The following is a 21,160-nucleotide window of genomic DNA, read 5'->3' as shown; positions in this document are numbered from 1 at the left end:
TTGACCCCGGCCTCCCTGGTTTCTCCCTGTGGGGTTCCAGGCCCGCCTCCCTCTTTCCTAAAGCACAGAAATGGTGCTGATGGCCAGCTCCCCCACTTCAGTATTTTTGAGATCCTGAAGGGGTTTTAATATTTTGCATGATCGTCCCTGTTCCTTGATCACCAAGGCCCATAAGCCAAGTAGCTCCTTGCCAGGCAGCCCATAGTTTTGGAAACGAGGGTCCTGCTTCTCATACACCGTAGAGCGCCTTGCAAAGTCACATGGCACGTAGTCCACTCTCACTTCCGTCAGCCAGGAGAGCCGGTTTTGTTGAGCAGAACCCAGCAGCAGGTGCCTGCTCTCCCCACCTTCCTGCCAGGCGCAGGAGCTGCTGCAAGCTGAGCCAGCTCCAGCCTCTGACCCCTGCCCGCCCTTCCTGCTGTGTGGTGCAGCCTTTATTCACATTGAAGGAAAATTGTCTTTTTTGCTCCCAGTCCCCTGCAGAGCAAAAAGACTTGTCGGATTCGGGAGAGGAGCCTCGGGGGGAGGCTGAGGCCCCCCACCATGGCACGGGTCACCCCGAGTCAGCTGGCGAGCATGCCCTAGAACCTCCTGCCCCTGCTGGCGCCTCAGCCAGCACTCCTCCGCCTCCCGCTCCTGAAGCCCAGCTTCCTCCTTTTCCGCGAGAACTGGAAGGGGTAAGTCCACACCTACCCGGCACTCCTACTGCCCAGGGGGAGCCCAACCCAGACCATCCCCTTTCCCTTCGGGTCCCTTGGATCCTGGCCCTAGCTCATTGTAAGCAGCTAATGGTAACTTAAAAGATGACAAGGATTTCTTCCAACTCGCTTTAATTCATGCTGCTGAAAAGTCAGGGAAGATCGAATCCCCTTTTAGCCTTTTCTAAATTGGGGGAATATATACCCACAGCAAGAGGTGAATCCTGTTTCCCGAAAAAGACACGAGGGGTCAGGAGGAATTGAGTCATGTGAAGTAGAACTTTCCAAACCTGATTTGACCCCTTCACCCTGCTTCCATTTTTCTTTCTTGTTTCCCTGAATGCGGGCATTCAAGTTTAGCGTCTTAGAAACCCAAGAAGCTAAGGCTTCCTTTGATATCTAGGAAGAGGCGCTCACCAACACAGATTGCTTTGCAAGACTGATTGTGTTTGGACTGTGGTTAAGGCAGTGAACTGATTGTCTTCAATCAAAGCAGGAAGAAGAAAAGACTCTTCCTTTGAACCCAGAAGGAATCCCCTGAGCCCTTTATCTTTGTATTAAGAAGCCTTTTGAAGATTATAGGTGGAGAAGATTGTGAACTCTCAAGAACAAGAAATGTCTTGGGTTTTTGAAGTTTGATAAATTGGGAAAGGTAAACATTATCCTACATTCAGGATTGAAAACTCCATCTAGGTAACTCATGACAGAAGACCCCTATTCTCAGGACAGGGAAAAAGGACTCTTAAGAAGAAAAGAAGGGACCCAGCTCTACCTGCCTGAGCACCAGGCAGCCTTCCAGGCTGGTACAGTCCCAAACCTTACCCCAGACCTCAGCGTTCCTTCTAGCACACACCAGTCCCCGGTTTTTAAGAAAACTGTTAACAATTCAGCTACAGCCACCAAACCCCAGGACACTTAGGAAGCACTGTTTAGCCAGGGGTGGGTTGGAGTCCTGTGTTAACATTTTGGAGGCGTCAGTGTGTGATGGAAAAAGAAGCAACAGTCTTGTGCCAGAGGCTATGGGTGTGGGGGAGGTAACGGCGGTAGTGGCCTTTGTGGCACAAAAGTGGGCTTGGGGTAGTGAGACATAGGAGCCGCGGGAAGGAGTCCAGCCAGGAGGCACTTGACCCACAGTGCACTGGGAGTACAGCCCTCCCACGAGCGCACGTGACAGCCACCAGAGCAAGAATTAGGAGGTGGCTGCGCCCTTCTTTTGTTGGCAGAGGGGCGGCTGGAAACTTCTCCTAAGTCACATATGGTGAGTTACTGCACCTCTGGTCTTTGAGGGCACAGGAAATGGTGTTCTCAGGTTTCCGTCTTTAGCTCTCTGGGAACAGATGGTCTTTAGGGTCCCCCCCAGAGGCCTTCCGCAGGTCCCTGGGTTTGAAAAATGCAGCCCACATGGGACTCTCCAGCTACAGAGGTGACAGGTTCTAGAATGATAGTAGCAAACAAGTGCATCACAGAGTTTTTGTGGTAGCACGTGCTCTTCAAGAGCACACGCGCTGTTCTGTGCCCTTCGTACTTCTCACAGAGGCCCATGCTGGAGTGTCCAGAGGGGCCTCACCTTGTCCAGATGTTCATCTCTTTGGCCTGGCCAGCCCAGGTAGATCTCAGCATCCTGATTCTCATGGACTTTGGGTCTGAGGCTCTGATCCTGAGAAATTCAAGCAGTCCCCAACACTGGCAGGTGGAAGGTGAAGCTGTACGGCAGGGAGCCTTGGGATGAGCTTGTGGTCACCGTGGGAGAGCCAGGATTGGGGGCTGCATAGAACAGTATGTAAATGTTCCAGTGTAGCGCTGGTGGCCATGCGCATAACATGCACCTTGTAGTTTTAGCACTCGTAACTTTTGGACACCCACTTTCAGGAGCCCCACGAGAGCCATCGTCAACCCCCTTGTGACAGCTCTGAGCCAGCCAGGGCTCTTCCCTCAGGCTGTCTGCAGAGAACACCCTGACTGGTTGCTAAGGACTCCTGTTAATTGGCTTTCTCTACTAATCGGGGCTGCTCAGAGCAAAATAAACTTTATTTTAGGTTAGTTAGGCCATAGATCAAGTCAGATGGAACCCGATGCCAACCGCTTCTTGGCCTGAGACTTTTTTGTGTGTGTGAACTCAGACTGTTTTTGTTTGCATCAGAAGAAATTTGGGTCTCACTCTGTATCACACTGGTGTTCAGGAAACCACCCCCATGTTACCCGGCAGGTCTCATCCATCACGTCTAGTCTATTCACTTTATTCCATGGTCTCTGGGGGGAATATAAAGCTGAGAGTTCTTGATGGTAAATAGTGGTGCGCCGAATTGTTACTTGTAAAGGGCCCTTAACATCTTTCAGTCTCGTCAGAACCCTGGCCATGGAAGAGTCAGTACCAGGAAAAAGTCTATATATATCAGACTTCCTGGCTTTCAGAAGACAGTCTGAAGAAGACCAAACCACATCCCGATTAAGTTCTCTGTTTGATGCGGAGAAAGCAGGCAGCTCTGGGCACTCACTCCGAGCCTGGTGGAATTGTACCTGCCAAGGACCTGCCGAGCTTCAGATATGTTTATTAGACCCACCAGGGAGCTTAAGGAGGTTCTGGAATGAATCCCTCTGGCCAGACAGCTTCTCCCACCTTCTAGCCCCTGCACAGGATTTGACCCTCAGCACCCCTCAACATTCAGACCTTTGGAAGCCGCCTTTCACTTGCTTTTCTCAGGGCCTGCCCTTTTGACAAGAATTTCTGAGCTGGTTGCCTCTGCCACAGAATAAAAAGCATTGAACTGGCCCATCATTTATTTTGTATCCCAGGCATCCAGCCATGACCAACCAGGTTTTCTAACTTGTCAGACTCACTGAGGCCCTGGTATGCCGCTTGGTTGCCACAATTTTCTAGGGGGAATTTATCTTTTTTTTTTTTTTTTTTTTTTTTTTTTTTTTTTTTTGACATGGAGTCTTGCTCTGTCGCCCAGACTGGAGTGCAGTGGCCCGATCTCAGCTCACTGCAAACTCCGCCTCCCGAGGTTCATGCCGTTCTCCTGCCTCAGCCTCCTGAGTAGCTGGGACTACAGGCGCCCGCCACCACGCCCAGCTAATTTTTTTTGTATTTTTGGTAGTGACAGGGTTTCACCGTGTTAGCCAGGATGGTCTCGATCTCCTGACCTTGTGATCCGCCGACCTCAGCCTCCCAAAGTGCTGGGATTACAGGCGTGAGCCACCACACCCAGCCATCTAGAGGGAATTTATCTGACATGGCCTTGCTTTCTGGCCTTTCCTGGGGGATCAGGTAGACAGTGCCATTCCTTCCTGCCTCTTCCTTGTCTTTGTGTCAGTGGAGTTGGCTTCTGAAAGCTTTGTCCCTTTCCCTGGGCCGCCTTGGCACCTCTGTCCTCCTTGAGGCCACACCAGGCTGTCTGACAAGACCTGTGTTTTTTGGACAGGGCAATTCTTAATAAATGTGACAACCATGATTTTCACTGTTTCATTCCTTATGCAAAGAACAAACTTCCCACCCCTGCATTCCCATTCCAGATGGGATGTGCCCCCCTGTCTTGTATTTAGTGACAGGGACTCATGCGCCTCACAGAATTGAGCTACTTCCTGCAAGCTCCCTATGGCTCCTGGTGGGGAGCTTGCTGCGCCGCCAGCCCCCACCCCGCCGGCAGGGACACGGGGCACATGATCAGCACTCACAGTGCTCGCTCCCGACCAGCCTGCAGCCCAAGCCGCGGGAGGGCTGCTTCACCTTTTCTGAGCCTGCTCCGTTCGCTCCTGCTGTCCCAATGCCAGAGAGAGAAGTCAAAGGGCCCTCTGGTCTTTCTCTTCTGCTTCCTTATTATTACTCTGGGATGTTGTCATCGTGGTGTTGAAATGGATGCTGACCCAGCATTCCCAGGTGTCATCCTGAAGCCCTGCGCCTCGAAGCAGTGGAGTCTAGTTTGGGAAAAGCGGAGGAGGAGAAGGATATGGGGCTCTCATGTCCTGCTTCTGTCCTCTCTCCTTCCCATTAAGCTCGAGTCTTCGGAGCTTGCTCTTTTGTTTTTGTTGTGTTTTTTTCTTTTTTCTTTTCCTTTTTTTTTTTTTTTTTTTTTTTTGAGACAGAGTCTCACTCCAGGCTGAAGTGCAGTGGTGCCATCTCAGCTCACTGCAAGCTCCGCCTCCTGGGTTCAAGCGGTTCTTCTGACTCAGCCTCCCGAGTAGCTGAGATTACAGGCATGCACCACCATGCCTGGCTAATTTTTGTATTTTTAGTAGAGACAGGGTTTCTCCATGTTGGCCAGGCTGGTCTCGAACCCCTGACCTCAGGTGATCCACCCGCCTAGGCCTCCCAAAGTGTTGGGATTACAGGCGTGAGCCACTGTGCCCGTCCTGGAGCTTGCTCTTAAGATCCTCCTGAGCTCTGGTTGCAGACCTCTGGGGGCTGACCCTGAGTGTGTCCCAGGCATTGTTCGGGACCAACCCCTGAGGACCCACTGCCTTGTTTGGGGGGAGGGGTGGCCGCAGACTGCCTTGACACCGAACAGGTCCAGACTCCTGGGCTGCTGAGTCCAGGAAATGGAAAATGTGGAGCTGGCATTGGCTGTGTGTGGGGCTGGGTGGCTTAAAGGAGGTTCCTTCACCACAAACCTTTTCCTGCTTTGGAAAAGGCAGCACAAGCCAGCTGGACAGCAAGTTCCAATGCCTCCTGAGAGGAGAGGCCCTCCATCCCAGCAAGGTGCAGGGTGTGGAGGCCTGGACAGGGGCAGAGGGCAGGCGGTGCCTCACGTGGCCAGCGGGTTAGGATTCTAGAAGGGCTCTGTCCACAGGCACGCGTTCTGTCTTCTTGCTTCCCTCCGCTGGGTCTTAGTGGAGAGTTGCTGGCAGGAGGTTCCCCCGTCAGAATCTTCCTGTGTTGTTCCTTCCCAGGCCTTGGCTTCCCAGCCTTTCCAGGACAAAGAGGCCCCCCCACTTTGCTGCAGGCAGGTTCTTAGAAGATACTTGGGGCACGGATTTGAGGGTCTCCTGAGGTCAGGGGTCAGGCAGCATCTGAATCTTGTCTGCCTAGGCACCCATTCTTCTCAAGGTCACTGAAGGGGACATGGTGGAGGACACGGACTCCACCCATGCAGCAAGTCCTCAGCAAGCACCCTCTGTGCAGGGGTCCCGGGTGTCTCGTGAATGAACTGTGTTGTAGGAGACACCTCTGAGATCATTTCCGTCTGTGATAGAACAAAACAGGGTAGCTCCCGAGAGGGGATGGGGTAGGGAGTGAGCACGAGCTTACCCTAGAGGTGGTGCTCACAGCATCTCAGACATGCAGGGACCTGGAGGTAGGGCGCCCATGTAGAAGCAGCACTCAGTGAGGCAGGAGCAGCCAACATGTTCAGAAAACAGGAGGCCACATGGCCAGAGCCTGGTGGCAGAGGGGACCCTGTGCCTGAGGAGGCCACCAAAGCAGGAGGGAAAGGTACGTTCTTGGGGGGCTAGAGCTAACGGGACTTGCTGGCAGGTTGGAGGTGGTGGGTGAAGGGGAGGACAAGTCCAGAATGCCTGGGGGCACCACAGTGTTCCCGGGGCTGCTCCTAGAGCTGCAGGTAGACCCCAAGAGACTGTTGGGAGCCCCGGAGCCACACTCTTGACCGGGACATGCTGCTCTGGGGAGAGCATCCATGGCATCCACGATCCCTGAGAGGCATGGGGTATCGTGAAAAGAGCCCCCAAAATACTCAAAGCAAAAACGGACAGAACTGAAGGGAGAAATAGTCGAGTCAACTGTAAGAGTTGGAGGCTTCAGTACCGCACTTTGAGTAATGGATAGAACATCTAGACAAGATCAGTAAGGAAACAGGACTTCAGCAACACAAAAACCAACCAGACCTAACAGACATACAGGACACCCCACCCAAACAGCGGGGTGCACGGCCTTCTCAAGTGCACATGGAAAATTCTCCATGGGAGGCCATTTGTTGGGTCACCAAACACATCTCAAATTTTAAAGGATTGAAATATGGAGTATGTGCTCCAACCACAAGGATATAAAATTGGAAATCAAAAACAGGGAAACTAGGAAACTGACACGTGGAAACTAACCTAGATAACCACTGAGCCAGAGAGTTAGGTGTGGAGGTGGCAGGAGAAACATCCCATGCAGGGGTGAGGAGACATGAGGGAGCTCGGGGACCAGCTCCCTCCGTAAGGCCGGACTCAGGTCTTCGGCTTCTCCATGGCCTGCAGGGGGCCTGGGACGTAGTGTCTTTTGTTGAACAAATGCTAAACGGGCTTCTACCGTGAGGTCCAGTTCCTTCCTAAGTCTAGTGGAGTCCTTGACACAACTCCCAGGATCAGAATAAGCCACAGAGAAAGAGTATAAGGGTCCTGGAGGTCATCTCACCAAGGGGTTCATTCTTGCCTGAGGGAAAAGGACATCACTGGATGAGACAGCAGGTCGTCTACAGAGGCCAGAGAGGGTATGGCCATCGCCTGGTCCCAGAAGTCATTTAGGAAGGGACAGATCCCCCAGGACCAGGGAGGACACCGTGTAAGGGTTTTGGTACAGTTGAAATGCTCGTTGGATTAAAGGGAGAGAAAAGTCTAGAGCCACAGGATAGGACTTGGGGGCGGGGATGTCCTGGACCTGCTGTTAGGAATGGATAGGAGGACTGGTGAGGCCAGGGAAGCCAGAGGTGAGGCGAGCAGTGCAGTGTCCGAGGAGATCGGGCTGTGCAGAGGCGGCTGGCCTCAGACAGGGACCTGCACAGATCATTTGGAGGCCAAAGCCAGCCTACAGGGCTCTGAAGGGCATGGGTTACCCAGAGGGCAAGGAGGCTGTGTCAGGTGTCATTTCTCACAGCTGCCTGTGCTGGGAGGCTGATGTAAGGACCCGTCGAGGGCAGTAGCTGCCCCGGCTTGGCTGGATGAGCAAAGGTTTTGGCTGCCCAGGTGGGCAGATGCTGCTGCTCTGTGTTTCTGTCACCTTTGCTAAGTATGGAGGTGAGCGATAGCTGGAGCCTGTACCCACCCCACAGATGTCACCCAAGAAGAGGGATGACAAGGTGGTGATGACAGCTCAGCACTATCAGATGCAACCCCAGGCTCTGGCATTTCTAGAAAGATTCCCAGTCCAGGTCCCTCGCCTCCTGGCTGCACCCAGGACTCACTCCACACCCCTGACTACCCATTCGTGCCTGCCTTGAGCTCTAAGACTCACTCCACACCCCTGACTACCCATTCATGCCTGCCTTGAGCTCTAAGACTCACTCCACACCCCTGACTACCATTCATGCCTGCCTTGAGCTCTAAAGCCCTGCCCCCAGCGTAGCCTCGGGGTTTTACATGGGTTGGGAGTTTGGTCTCATCAGGTGTGGGTCACAAGCATTGTAATCATCTGCTCCCAGCATGCAGGGCACTGGGCTGAGCACCTTACCTGCCCTGCTTGTCACCTCACGCATCCCTGTTTTCCAGGTTTCCATTTCCTAGAAAATGGCAGAGCCGGAATAAACTGACAGTTCTTCCGGCCTTCAAGAGGCAGCAAGGACCAAGCAGCCTCTGCACCCCTCGTGCTGTTGTCCTGGCCGGAGTTGGTACTGACTCTAGGGCCAGGCTGCTTGATGGCATTGCGTTTTGAATTCAGTGGTATTTCACAATTGCCCCAGTGACTAATAGAACCCACTGTTGTGTTACAAGGATTTTGTGTTTCCCACACACTTTGATGATGTCATCTCGTGGGGATAGTGATAATCAGCCCTCACTCATACAGTCCCCTGGGAGCATTTCCAAAGCCGTCTCAGAACACGGGCCTCAAGCAAGAAGCTCAGGCTTGCTTTTCCCACACAAACCCATGCTGTCAGCTCACACGGGAGGAGAAAGTCCAGGGTAGCTTTTTTTCTGACCGTCGTGAACGAGCTATGTGACTTCAAGTCAACTTCCTACCTTCTCTGGGTTCTCACTGCCACACGCTCCAGTCCTGGGCCTGTAAGCTAAGATGATGTTTACATTTTTAAAGGATTATAAAAGCAAAAACAAGAATATATGACAGAGACCAAATGTGGCCCACAAAGCCAGCAGTACCGACAGTCTGGCCCTTTATGGGAAAATGCACTGCCCCGACTTGAGGGGGGTCTCCCTTGGCTCCTGTGCTCCCCGGTTTTATTTATTGCAGTTTGCTTTCCCAGGCACTCTGCAGTTTGCAAAGCACTTTCACATGCATTACCTCCCGTAAGCCCCAGCAGCTCATCGAGGCAGGCGGGCCTCACTTGGCTAAATTTGACCTCTGAGGAGCATTTTTGAAAATAAGAAAATTGGCTTTTCTCCTTGCTCTTGCAGGGAGCGCGCCAGGAGGAGGGGCCCTCACTCATCGGTGCGCTTTGGGCTGCTAAATTCTGAGACAGGACATAAATGAGGGATTGTGTTGGGGGAGAGGATAAACACTACTCATTTTAAATTTTGAGTTTGTTTTGATTTGTTTTGTTTTTTGAGATGAGATGTGTCCTTCAGGCTGGAGTGCAGTGGCATGGTCATAGCTCACTGCAGCCTCAGACCCCTGGGCTCAAGTGATCCTCCTGCCTCAGCCTCCCGGGGAGCTGGGGCTACAAGCATTCACCCCCGTGCCCAGCTGATTTTTTGTTGTTGGGTTTTTTATAAAGACAGAGTCTCACCATGTTTCCCAGGCTGGTCTCAAACTCCTGGGCTCAAGCGATCCTTCTGCCTCAGCCTCCCAAAGTGCTGGGATTACAGGCATGAGCCACTGCACCCAGCCCATTTTAAGTCTTTTTTTTTTTTTTTTTTTTTGAGACAGAGTCTTGCTGTGTCACCCAGGCTGGAGTGCAGTGGCATGATCTCGGCTCACTGCAATCTCTGCCTCCCGGGCTCAAGCAATTCTTGTGCCTCAGCCTGTAGCTGAGATTACAGGCGTGCGCCACCACGCCCAGCTACTTTTTTTTTGTATTTTTAGTAGAGAGAGGGTTTCACCATGTTGGTCAGGCTGGTCATGAACCCATTTTAAGTCTTGGTTGCTAGTTGTTCACACTCTAAAGCTAAAGTTTGTGGAATAGGGAATTCTTCAGGCCCCTTCATTCAGCCTGTGACTGGGCTTTGTCTTTGATGGTTCTGTTCTAAAAGCTTTGCAAGTGGGCTTTGGTCCAAAACATCCAAGCTCTTGCTTGCTCTGGGAATAACAGCCCACCCTGAGACAAGGATGTGCATGGTAGAATGTTCCAGGGCAAGGAAGGGAAAACCGCTCCTATCCAGTGTGACGCGACCGTTTTACACAAGTCCGCTGCCCTCGGGTGGAGAGGGTTGCTTTTCAGCTCTTGGCAGGATGAACGGGGGCCAGATGAGGTTCGGCTGTGTTTGAGTTTGGGGGTGGCAGGCCAGTTAGCGTAACCTGTGGAGAAACAAGAAACTAATCCGGGTGCTGTGGCTGCTTTCCCAGCCACTGAGAGAATTCTTTGGCACGTGTTTGTGAAGCTGGGTGCAGAGGTTCATCGGGGGGATTTTTGAGCTTTAGGCTGAAATCCTGGCTCTCATTCGGGTGCTGGGCTCTGGGAGTTAGCTGCCCGTGGTGCATGTTGGGATATTTGTTACGGAGCTGAGAGTTGCTCGGCTGCCGTGAGCCTGATGCCCTCTGACCCCGGCTGTGTGCTCCTTGTTTCAGAGGTCAGCTGGCGGCTCCAGTCCTGAAGGCGGAGAAGGTAAGGAGCTCTCTAACACCTTTGACCATCTTCAGTTTTAAAGACAGAAGCAACCTGATTTTTCTCCTCCTCTTCTCATCATCTTCTGTAGATTCTGACAGAGAAGATGGAAATTACTGCCCTCCTGTCAAGCGAGAAAGAACGTCCTCTTTAACCCAGTTCCCACCCTCACAGTCAGGTAAAATATGCAAACTTACCGAATGGTGAAAGCGTTTATGCTTACAAACCTGCCATTCCCCTCAGTGCCGCGCATCATCTCCTGTGTCCTTCCTGCCCAGCTCTGGTTAGAGTCGATCTGAGGCTCGGGCGGTCAGGAGTGAGGTGAGAGCTTGCCCAGAGTGCAGCACCAGGGGTCCTCGTCTAGAATCAGTGACACTGGCGGCATGGTGAGACTTGGTGGCCTGAGGAAGACTGTGAAGAGATCATCCCTCTGAAATGGAGGAAAGGAGTTGACTGCTGAGAGCCCTGTTGGGGCCTCTGCCTGTTAATTACATCTCCTCTTTCCAAGGCTGGGCACAGACTAGGGGTTTAGGGGTGGGGTGTTCTCCTGACCCCTCAACTGCATGCCCAGCGCGGGCAGTCCAGTGCAGTAGCCCAGACACGCACATGCATGTACACACAAGCATGCACACACACGGTAACCAGCAAGCCAGGAGGCCCCAGCAGAGGCCTGTGTGTGATGCTGTGAACTCCCAGAGGAGAGGAGCTTGCGGGGGCCTGGAAGGGTGGGCCAGGCTTGAACTGTGGAGCAGGGCAGGCTAAAGGGCTTGAAGGCCCTGGATGTGAGGCCTGGTCTGAACACAGGCATGGAGGTCTGCCTGGGGACTCATGCAGGCTGGTACAGGAGAGAGGTTCCTGAGGCAGATAATGCCATCAGCACTACTTAATGTGACACTCAGAAAGCCCGGCCTCCTGCCATGGGCACAACTCTGCAGATTTGAGGGTAAATGCCACCGCAGGGCTATTCTCTCATCCCCGTCTTGACTTCCCACTCTGGCATTGTCTCGTGGCCTCTGTCTTAGCTGTCTGTAGCGCCAACTTAGACATACGTGAGTGTTTAGACAGGTTCTCCGGTTACCCAACTGAAATCCATTCCTGGAAAGTTTATGTAAATCATTTTACAGTCCTGAACCTTCAGGATGTCAAGTTGTTTCTGTTTACAGAAGTCACGCATGCGTTACAGGAACACACAGCGTAGGAAGCCAGGGTCCTTCCCAAGTCACCCCTCCACACCCTTGTTTTCATGCCCTTTTCTCATCACGTTGGTTTTGGACATGGCCGCGTCTTTTTGCACAGCTGCATTAGGTTTTCCAGTGCTATTACACTGTCATCTGCTGACCGGATATTGCGGAACTGTCCAGATGGCTTGCAGTCCAGGCTGCAGTTGACGTCCTTTATTTAAGGATCTTTGCGCCCATGGATAGGTGTTCTGTGGAATGAGGGAGCTCCGCTTCCTGGTCGTTGATTTTATTCCTTCCCACTCACTGCCCACTGCTGAACCATGCTTGCTGCATCGAAAACCAGCATAGAGAAGAAGAGGTGTTTGGGCTGTGAATGTAGGCTAAAGAGGCGAGGGACCACCATTCTTCTCCCCTGGCCCTCTTCAAATCACCTCCCATCCAGCACAGCAGCCCCCAAGAGATACTCAGCTCTCCAGGGTAACTGGAGGCATGAGGGGCACCAATAATTTGAACTGTGTTGTCTTTGGTTCCATTCTGCATAGAGTGAGTTCTTCCCCTACGAATTCCACTTCATTTGTGGAAACCTGTTGGCCGGCCCACACCCTGGGAAGCAGTTGCCTTAGTGAAGGAAGATCTTAGATGGGGGAGGGGGAACCCCATGGGCAAGCCTTGACAGGTGAGAAGGAGTCAGGGCCTCCAATGTGGCCTGGAGCATCCAGCACCTCCCCTGCCGGCTGCCCCTGCAGGGGTGCAGGGACAAGGGGGTGCCCCCAGTTGACCAGAGTTGACTGTAGTCATCAGACAGATGAAGGCCGTCGGGCTGGAGAGCGTCGTAGTACTGTAAAGAGAGTCTTGGGGTTTGCTTTTCTGGGGAAAGACTGAATGCCCTGTTCGCGTGCTGTTCCGTCTCCTCCCGTGGGACGTGAGAATCCACCCCTCAGGTGGGAGAGGTGATCTCTGAGGGTCCACCCCACCCATTCATGCTGTTTTTCCTCTTGTTCCCTCCCCTACCTGCACCTCCTTGCTGACAGTTTCAAAAAACAATGTTTTTATGCCATCAAGCTTCTGCGAGCCATCTGCAGGCAATTCCGACTCAGAGCCCGGTGAGCCTCCGCCCCTCTGCCTTCTCGCGCGGCCTAGGGGTTCTCCTGGGAGGAAAAGCAATCGGTGTTGGAAAATCAGATCTTCGGCGGGCATTTAAAGTCAGTTCTTTTTTAGCTGTTAAAATTTTTCCCCCAACTCTTCAGCTCATAGTCTGGGGATCTGGCATCAGATGAGGCTTCATAAGCTCTCATGTTTGTTTCTGCAAGCAGGGCCTGGTTGCATGGAGCTCTAAGTCCTCTAAAAACAACCTGTGAAGAAATGTATCACTCATTTTTCAAAATTTTATACAAGTAATGCATTCATAATTGGGGCTTTTTGGTTTTTTAGACAGACTTTCACTCTTTTTGCCCAGGCTGGAGTGCAGTGGTGTGATCTCAGCTCACTGCAACCTGTGCCTCCCGGGTTCAAGTGATTCTCCTGCCTCAGCTTCCCGAGTAGCTTTGATTACAGGCACACACCACAATGCCGGGGTAATTTTGTATTTTTTTAGTAGAGACGGGGTTTCACCTGTTGGCCAGGCTGGTCTCGAACTCCTGACCTCAAGTGATGCACCTGTCTCGGCCTCCCAAAATACAGGAATTATAGGCATGAGCCACCTCACCTGGCCCATAATTGTTTTTTTCTTTAAAGTAAATCAGAAATATTTCAAGTAAAAAGAATCCCTGCCCCTTCCCCACTCACCCTGCCATCCCAAAGGTAACGCCTGTGAAGTTGGTGAATTTCCAGACCTCTTTTTTGTGTATTAAATTCTCACATTAATTTTGCTTAGACCTACCTAGATAAGTATGTTTAATCACAGCTTCAAAACTTTTTTGTGTGTTTTGGAGATGGAGTTTCGCTCTTGTCCTCCAGGCTGGAGTGCAATGGGGCGATGTTGGCTCACTGCAACCTCCACCTCCTGGGTTCAAGCAATTCTCCTGCCTCAGCCTCCCAAGTAGCTGGGATTACAGGCATGTGCCACCATGCCCAGCTAATTTTTTGTATTTTTTGTAGAGACAGGGTTTCACCGTGTTGGCCAGGCTGGTCTCGAACTCCTGACCTCAAGTGAGCTGGCCACCTCAGCCTCCCAAAGTGCTAGGATTACAAGCATGAGCCACCACATCTGGCCCCCAGCTTTAAAATTTTAAGGAAAGCCATTCCCCCTTTCTGAAGAATTTTAGAGCCTGCCTTTTTGGTCTTTCACTGGAGAACCAGCTCCAAGGTTTCCCGAAAGTTTCTCCCACGTGGCTGAAATTCCTCATAAAAGATTCAACAAGCGAGTTTAACAACCTGAATTCTGTAACCCAACCTACCATATATAAATTCATTGCCGACTTCAAAAGCATTGTGAGATAAGTTAGCTGCTGGCGTGATGTCCATGTTGAGGGAAGAGGTGGGTTTTTATAACTCTCAGCATTGAGCTGATGGCCCCGTTTCAAAGAGGCATTTTGACTCTAAAAGCAAACTGTTTTGAGCCGACCGCCTGGTCTCATCATGCATAGGGGCTTGGTGTTTCCAGGTGCTCAGGAAGGGCACGATGTTGGTTATTCCTGGGGTGTCGCTTAGCAGGTGGTGGTCTGGATGGCGGCGCAGAACCTGCCTCACCGTGGCAGGTTCTGCTTTAGGTGATCAGTTACTGAAGCCGTGTATCTGGACCCATTTGTGCTGCTGAGCTCTGTTACAAATCTCATGATCGCTTCTGAGGTCTGTGAGCGACGGCCTCCCTCCTGTCTCTCTCCCCACAGACCTTTCCCCTCCAGCCTCAGGAGTAGGGCAGCTGTTTCGCAGGCCCCGACGTGGCATGGTTTGAAGCCCCTGTGCCCTCACGCATGAAAAGGCAGTCATATTAGCCACACATCAGTTCTGCAAAGCCAACTTCACATCCTTGTCTGCCTGCCTTCTGCTTTTTAGCTTTAATTTTGAAAAGCTTTAACACTTAACAGAAGAATTTCTCTGTCCCTTTTGTCTGGAGACCCCATTTAGCTTTCTCCAGTCAGCTCCATGAGTCCATTAGAAAAAAGGACTCAGGCCCTGGTCCTACCTCACATACCTCCACTTTCATTGGGAACGGGTCTTCAGGCTTCCCTTGACTTTCATGACCTCGAGGATTACAGGTCAGCTGTTGGGTAGAAGTGTCTCAGTTGGGGCCTGTCCAGTATGTCCTGGTGGTGAGACCCAGGTGTGGCATCTTGGATGAGAACGTCACAGAAGCCATGCACAGTACTCACTTGTCCCCTTACCAGCACGGGGTAGCTGTGCTCCTCGATCAGGGTGCTGTCTGCCAGGTTTCGCCACTGTAAAGCTACTTTCCCCTTTGTGCTGGATGCTGAGAGACACTTTAGACTCTGGGACTGTGTGTACCTCGTCACACTCCTGCCCTCCAGTGCTCGCGCCTAGTGATGTTTTTGGAGTGATGTTTCCCACTGACGACTGCCCCATGGGATTCTCTTCCTTTTTTTTTTTTTTTTGAGACAGAGTCTTGCTCTGTTGCCCAGGCTGGAGTGCAGTGGCACAATCTCAGCTCACTGCACCCTCTGCCTCCTGAGTTCAAGAGATTCTCAAGCCTCAGCCTCTCAAGTAGCTGGGATTACAGGCACGCACCACCCGTGGGATTCTCTGAGCACCATCCCTGCCACGTTGATTAGTGGTGTTCACTGGAAGGAGGAGCTTGCCCTTCTCCCCACATGCTTGTTCCTTGATTGATTGTGTCAACATGGACAGGTGAGCTTCTGTTGGCATCAGTGGGTGACCATCTGTGGTTACTGGTTTTTATTTAATGTTCAGGTTGTCCCAGATTCGGCCAGTGGAAGCCCTGTCAGGCAGGTCCCCATTGTTCATTTGAGCACTTCCCTTACTTTGTCACAACAAGAGCCTCCTGGCCCAGCCTCTTTTCTCATCCCAGCCCTGGAATCTGCATTTCTCAGAGGCATGCTGGTTCTTCAGGGAACATGGTCTTTAGAAACCAAGGTCTGAAATCACTCCGTGCGGTACTGCGATCTCACTGCCTCAGGTGTAGCCCTGCTCCCGGCCCTCCGCAGACAGAGCTGGGGACACACACATCTTTGTCCACATGATCTCTTACTCTCTGCCTGCCTGCCTGCATGTGGAGATGACGCCAGGGGCACGTGGGTGCCTCCCTTGGTATATTCCGCCCCTCTTCTGGCACTAAGAAACCAGCGCCCTCTGTCCTCTGCACATCAGGCATCACTCCCTGCCCACCGCATGGCTGAGCCTCCTCCCCACCCTGCACCAGCGCCATCCGCACACAGACCCCAGCTCCAGCCAGGCTGCCTTCTCAGCATCTGATGCACACAGTCTCATTCCCATCCCTTCCCTGGTTAAATCGGGGCTCCCTGGGGGACAAGCATGGCTTCCCACAGACATCCTTGGGGCTCTCTGAGGCAGGCGAAAAGCACCCTCAGACAGGGAGCCTGCCAGCTTCCCAGGAGGGCAAAGGCTGCCAGCGGGAGGGGTCCTCTTCCTCTCTGGAGTGATTCGCGTCCCTCAGAGACTGGTGCAGCATCCTCTACAGGCCCACACCCCTTGGGTATGTGGCGGGCGTCGGGCTCTGGCCATGATTCAGCAACTTGTATTGCGACCTGTGTTGCAGAAGACAGTTTCTGGAAGGAATGAGAAGAGACCACCCTTGTTTTCATGGAGCAGGGCCTGTGACAGGGACCTCCAGAGTTTGGCTGCCCCTGGAGCGCACCTTATCTGTCTGCAGCTCTGGAGAGGGCCACGCTCTGGGCCTAGCACTAGTGGCAGGTTGGTGGCAGAGATTATCCAAGTCTCCCACTTCCTCCTGGCAGCTTGGACCAGCCCCCAGGCTCCTCTCAGCGTTAGCGCCAGCTCTGCACGGAGCAGTGTGGAAGGGCAGTAGTCAGTCTGTGGCCAAAACATCAGCGTGGAGAGCCAGCTTGAAGAGCTTGCTAAAAACTCTCTAAATTGTGAATTTGACCTTTTAAAAACGTATCTAAATTGCCAGTCTTCTCCTGCATAGCTCCGTGCTTTGGAAATGTAATTGAGTGTTTCCTTCAGAAAAGGAACATCTGGCGGCTCACCCCGGTATCCTGCAGGATCTGGCTCTCCTGAGTTTGTTTTTTATGACCAGTCTGTTACGGGAGAGGCACCAGCTCTGCTAACACAGGCTGCCAGAAGCCCCTGGGGCTCGACTGCCTCATACAACTATTATAGTAAGAAGGGTTGCTGCAATCCTCTTGCTGCCCAGGCACAGCGGCACCTCCGGGACACAGCGGGAGAGGTCTTCCTTGGCCTGCTGAATCTTGATTTGATTTTGAGTCTGAAAATTTGGGCTGACAAGGTGTTTTGGGTTTTGTCGTCATCGTTTTAGTGTACAATTGAGTGGTTTTAGTACATCCACAGATTTGTGCGACCATCACGTGATTAATTTTAGAACATTTCCATCATCCCAAAAAGAAACCTCATCCCCGTTAGTCACAGCCTGCCCCCAACTTGAGCCCTGGTAACCGCTCAGCTCCTTTCTGCTTAGTCTGGCATTTCACAGAAATGCAATCAGACAGCATGTGGGGGTGTCTTTCTATTGATTTACACCTTTAATTTCTTCCAACAATGTTTTTGTTTTGTTTGAGACAAGGTCTCACTCTGTTGCCCAGGCTGGAGTGCAGTGGTACAGTCGTAACTCACTGTAACCTCAAGCTCCCAGGCTCAAGTGATCTTCCCACCTCTGCCTCCTGAGTAGCTGGGACTACAGGCATGTACCACCATGCCTGGCTAAGTTTTTAATTTTTTGTAGAGTTAGGGTCTTGCAGTGTTGCCCAGGCTGATCTCAAACTCTTGGGCTCATGCAGTCCTCCTGCCTCAGCCTCCCAAAGCACTGGGATTACAGGCATGAGCCACTGCACCCGGCCCTAACATTGTTTTATAGTTTTATCTTGTGAAATGTATTCCCAAGTATTTTATTCCTTTTGGTTTTATTGTAAATGGAATTATTTTCACAATTTTGCTTTTGGGTCATTCACTGCTGGTGTTAGAAACACAATTGATTTTTGTATATTGATCTTTGATCTTGTGTCCTGTAGCTTGACAAGGGGGTAAAGCTTAGCACAAACGCAGGGCCACCTCCAGGAGCCATAATGCCACAGTCTTTGTGCCTTGCCCAGGAACAGGCTTGCCTGCCTGAGTCACAGGCCTTTTATGACAATCCTTCCTGTTGTGGATCAGACTAGACCACCATCCCCACTCCCTGTATGGGCACAGTTGCCAAGACACACAGATGAAGGGGTCCATGTGGACAGGTGGCTGGGCGAGGCTGGGCTCTCGAGCCATCCCAAGAGTTCCTGGGCATTCACCTTTCCCTCTAATTTTGTGAATTTGTCAGCCCAGACTCCAGCCTAGGGGGAGCTGGCCTCCTCCACGGCGGCCAGGAGTGCTCCCTCACTGAGACAGGAAGCTCTGCAGGCACATCTGGAAAGGGGAGGCAGGCTCACTGTCTGCCACCTTTGACCTTTTCATCACAAAAACCTGTCTCACTTCCCAGACCTCTGTAGTGGTGCCAAGGTTCTTCCTGGCCACAGACGCATCCTCTGACAGACAAGCCTTCTAGGAAAGGGAAGTGGGGCCTGGGCGCCTGTGTTCCGTGGCTCCCTGACATTCTCCAGAGCCAGGTACAGGGCCGCTGAGCAGCTCAGCTCCTGAGCCTGCAGCAGGTCATAGGCAGCTGGGAGGGCGGCTGATGCCCCACCTGCCCCCATGGTCAGCAGCTGGCCCAAGAGCCATCGTTCCTCCTGCCCTTGCCTCTCCCCTCCTCCAGGCGCCTTCCAGGCCTGCTGATTGCACGAGACTTCTGTTGTAATTTGGAAATGTTCTCCCTGGTTCTCCAGGCCCGAAGTCACTGAGGCCAAGACCACAGTCCTCTCCTGCCCTTGCCCCCCAGGCCCAGCCCCCGCCCAGGCAGGCCTGCTGTTGATATTTTGTGTTGTGCTTTTAGAGGAAAGGAGCAGTGGCTTCCGGTTGAAGCCACCAACGCTGATCCACGGCCAAGCCCCCAGTGCAGGTAGGTCGTCTACCTCCCTGGGGCGGGGGGTGGCTTCCTGACGTTTTTCAGACCTCTGCTCGGCCACACCAGGACACTGCGGGCTCAGCCTGCTTTCTAGAAAGATCACTTGTAACCTGACCCACGAGCCCTGGAAAGCTCCTTTAAAGAGAGGCTGTCTGAGCTGGGAGGTTGGGACCCCTGACTGTGAGCCTCGTGTGTTCAGAAAAGTGGGCGGTGGTGGCACGGGAGCAGGCTAGGCGGGGTGCATTGGGCGGGCTCCATGCCCAGCAGTAGCCCACTTGGTTCAGCCTGTCTGTCCTTCATGTTCTGGCCCCCACATACCACAGTATTCACCCCAGTTAGCAGGGTGGTTGCATTCCAGCGGCGTGCTGCTAGTGAGCCGGCTGCTGTTGAGGCTGCTAGGGAGGCTGCACAGGGCAGGGCACATGCAAGGGTCCTTGCCCCATCTGCCTTTGGCAGAGGGACTTCCTCAGCATGGCTGTTTTGAAAAACAGGTGCAAAATGTGCCTGTATGTGACCCCACACCGAGTCCTGAGCCTCCGGGTAGCTGCCTGTGAATTCACTGCTCTCCCGTCACAGTCTCCACTTGACTGTTGAGTCTGTCGACACCCGGTCACGTTACTGTGCTAACTGGATTAATTCACAGACATCGGTTACTGGGAATTTCACTTAATCACATATAAAAATAACAATAGCCAGATCTGCCTGTCCAGTTGTTAAAAAAAAAAAAGACCTCAAGTTTTTAAAAAAGTGCTTCCCTGCAAAGTCTAGCCTGCAAGGGGCATGAAATGGGTTGCCAGGGGTCAGTCTCTGAAGCACCTGGGGGCAGGCAGTGGTCCGTGGGCACTGGGAAGGCCACCTTCTGTTCCTAGGTCTGCCAAGCCAGAAGCCCAAGGAGCAGCAGCGGAGCGTGCTTCGCCCGGCAGTGTTACAAGCTCCGCAGCCAAAGGCGCTGTCCCAGACTGGTAAGAAACGGCAGCCCTGGCGCCCAGGCCCAGATGGCAGGGTAGAGTGTTCCTGAAGTCGCACCCGGGACAGCAGTGTTGCGACAGAGGTGACTGCTGAATGCACCAGAAATACAGAGAGATCAGGGAAGATGATCCTTTAAATCACCCCCCAGCCGTCTGCAGCCCCAAGCCTCCCGAGCCCTGGCAACGGAGGAGTGAGAGGCGGTTCCACAGCTTCCTCACAGCCCTCGGCCGAGTGTGACTGTGTGGGTGAAACCTGCTTTGTTCATTCACTGTCTTCATAAAAGCAGGCCGGCTCCTGGGAATGAGATTTATCCCTGTGTGTTTGCAGATAGAATTTCAGCCTCAGTTTTCACAGGTTATCTTTAAAAAGTTGAAAGGTCATTTTATTTATTTATTTATTTATTTATTTATTTATTTATTTTAGAGATAGGGTCTTGCTCTGTCACCCAGACTGGAGTGCATTGGTGCAATCATAGCTCACTGCAGCCTCGAACTCCTGGGTTCAAGCGATCCTCCCACCTCAACCTCCCAAGTAGCTGGGACCACAAGTGTGCACCACCACACCCAGCTAATTTGTTTTATCTCATTTTAGAAACGGGGACTTGCTCTGTTGCCCAGGCTGGTCTCAAACTCCTGGCCCCAAGCAATCTTCCTGCTTCAGCCTCCCAAAGCACTGGGACCACAGGCATGAGCCACAGTGCCCGGCAGGTTTCTCTTTTTTGTTTGTTTCTCTTGTTTTTTTTTAATCCAAGAATTTTGGCTCTTTGTAGAGATACCAGGTCCTTCCTTAAAAAGGAGACGTGGTGTGGGGCTTTACTGTGGGAGGGGCCCTAGACTAGACGTGGCCCAGCCCCTCAGCTACGCGAGTGGGGGTGGGAGGGCCACCAAGCACCTGTGATTCCCCACTCTCCTTCCCTCCCACAGTCCCCAGCAGTGGCACCAACGGGGTCAGCCTCCCAGCAGACTGCACGGGGGCAGTGCCAGCAGCATCCCCCGACACTGCTGCACGGAGAAGTCCTTCCGAAGCTGCCGATGAGGTGTGTGCACTTGAGGTCAGTGGGTCCTGGGGCAGGGAAGCGCTGTGTGCTGGGCCCCTTGGGAGCGGGAGGGCAGCCTTCCCAGCACGCGGTGGAGTCCACACGCTGTCACCTGTTCCAAGCAGTTTCCATGTGGGCCTATTGTCAGGCTCTCTGGATTTGCTCAGTAGGCTCTGAATAACAGTACCTGACAAACCAGATCTAGATTCCCAAAGGTGGTCTTGCTGGTCAGGCAGAAGAAGAGTGTCTCCCAAGCAATCTCTACCGGAAGGGCCTGTTGCCCAAAGTTCTGCCGGAAGGGCCTGTTACCCAAGGCTGACCGCCATGTGTCTCAAGGGAGTGATCCTTGAGGGAGGACCTGAACCACTGCACTCTGGGGAGTCACTAGGGCCCAAGGAACGGCTGTCACTGATGGGTGTCTTGCAATGTTTAACATGAGAAATGTCTCCTCTCTCTGTGTCCACACCCAAACCACCCCTCAGAGACTCCTATCTGTGTGGTTC

General features: G+C 52.6%; 1 protein-coding gene across 12 annotated transcripts in view; it reads left to right on the top strand.

Moving 5' to 3' along the window:
- Positions 1 to 21,160, top strand: part of RANBP3 (RAN binding protein 3) — a 62,262-nt gene that overhangs the window by 26,295 nt on the left and 14,807 nt on the right. For 2 of the 12 annotated variants that reach the window (XM_030807671.1, XM_030807678.1), the window contains 7 exons: positions 474 to 677; positions 10,312 to 10,348; positions 10,440 to 10,526; positions 12,561 to 12,632; positions 18,581 to 18,646; positions 19,522 to 19,614; positions 20,545 to 20,672. In XM_030807671.1, the coding sequence (XP_030663531.1) occupies positions 474 to 677; positions 10,312 to 10,348; positions 10,440 to 10,526; positions 12,561 to 12,632; positions 18,581 to 18,646; positions 19,522 to 19,614; positions 20,545 to 20,672 (687 nt within the window). Of the gene's footprint in view, positions 1 to 473; positions 678 to 1,329; positions 1,351 to 10,311; positions 10,349 to 10,439; positions 10,527 to 12,560; positions 12,633 to 18,580; positions 18,647 to 19,521; positions 19,615 to 20,544; positions 20,673 to 21,160 lie in introns of those variants that run through there. The other 10 variants (XM_030807673.1, XM_030807679.1, XM_030807675.1 and 7 more) reach the window with 7 other exon arrangements.

Source organism: Nomascus leucogenys, unplaced genomic scaffold (genome assembly GCF_006542625.1).
Source record: "Nomascus leucogenys isolate Asia unplaced genomic scaffold, Asia_NLE_v1 Super-Scaffold_241, whole genome shotgun sequence".
Taxonomy (NCBI): Eukaryota; Metazoa; Chordata; class Mammalia; order Primates; family Hylobatidae; genus Nomascus; species Nomascus leucogenys.
The sequence above is the reverse complement of the archived record's forward strand: the minus strand, read 5'-3'. Positions and strand labels throughout refer to the sequence as shown.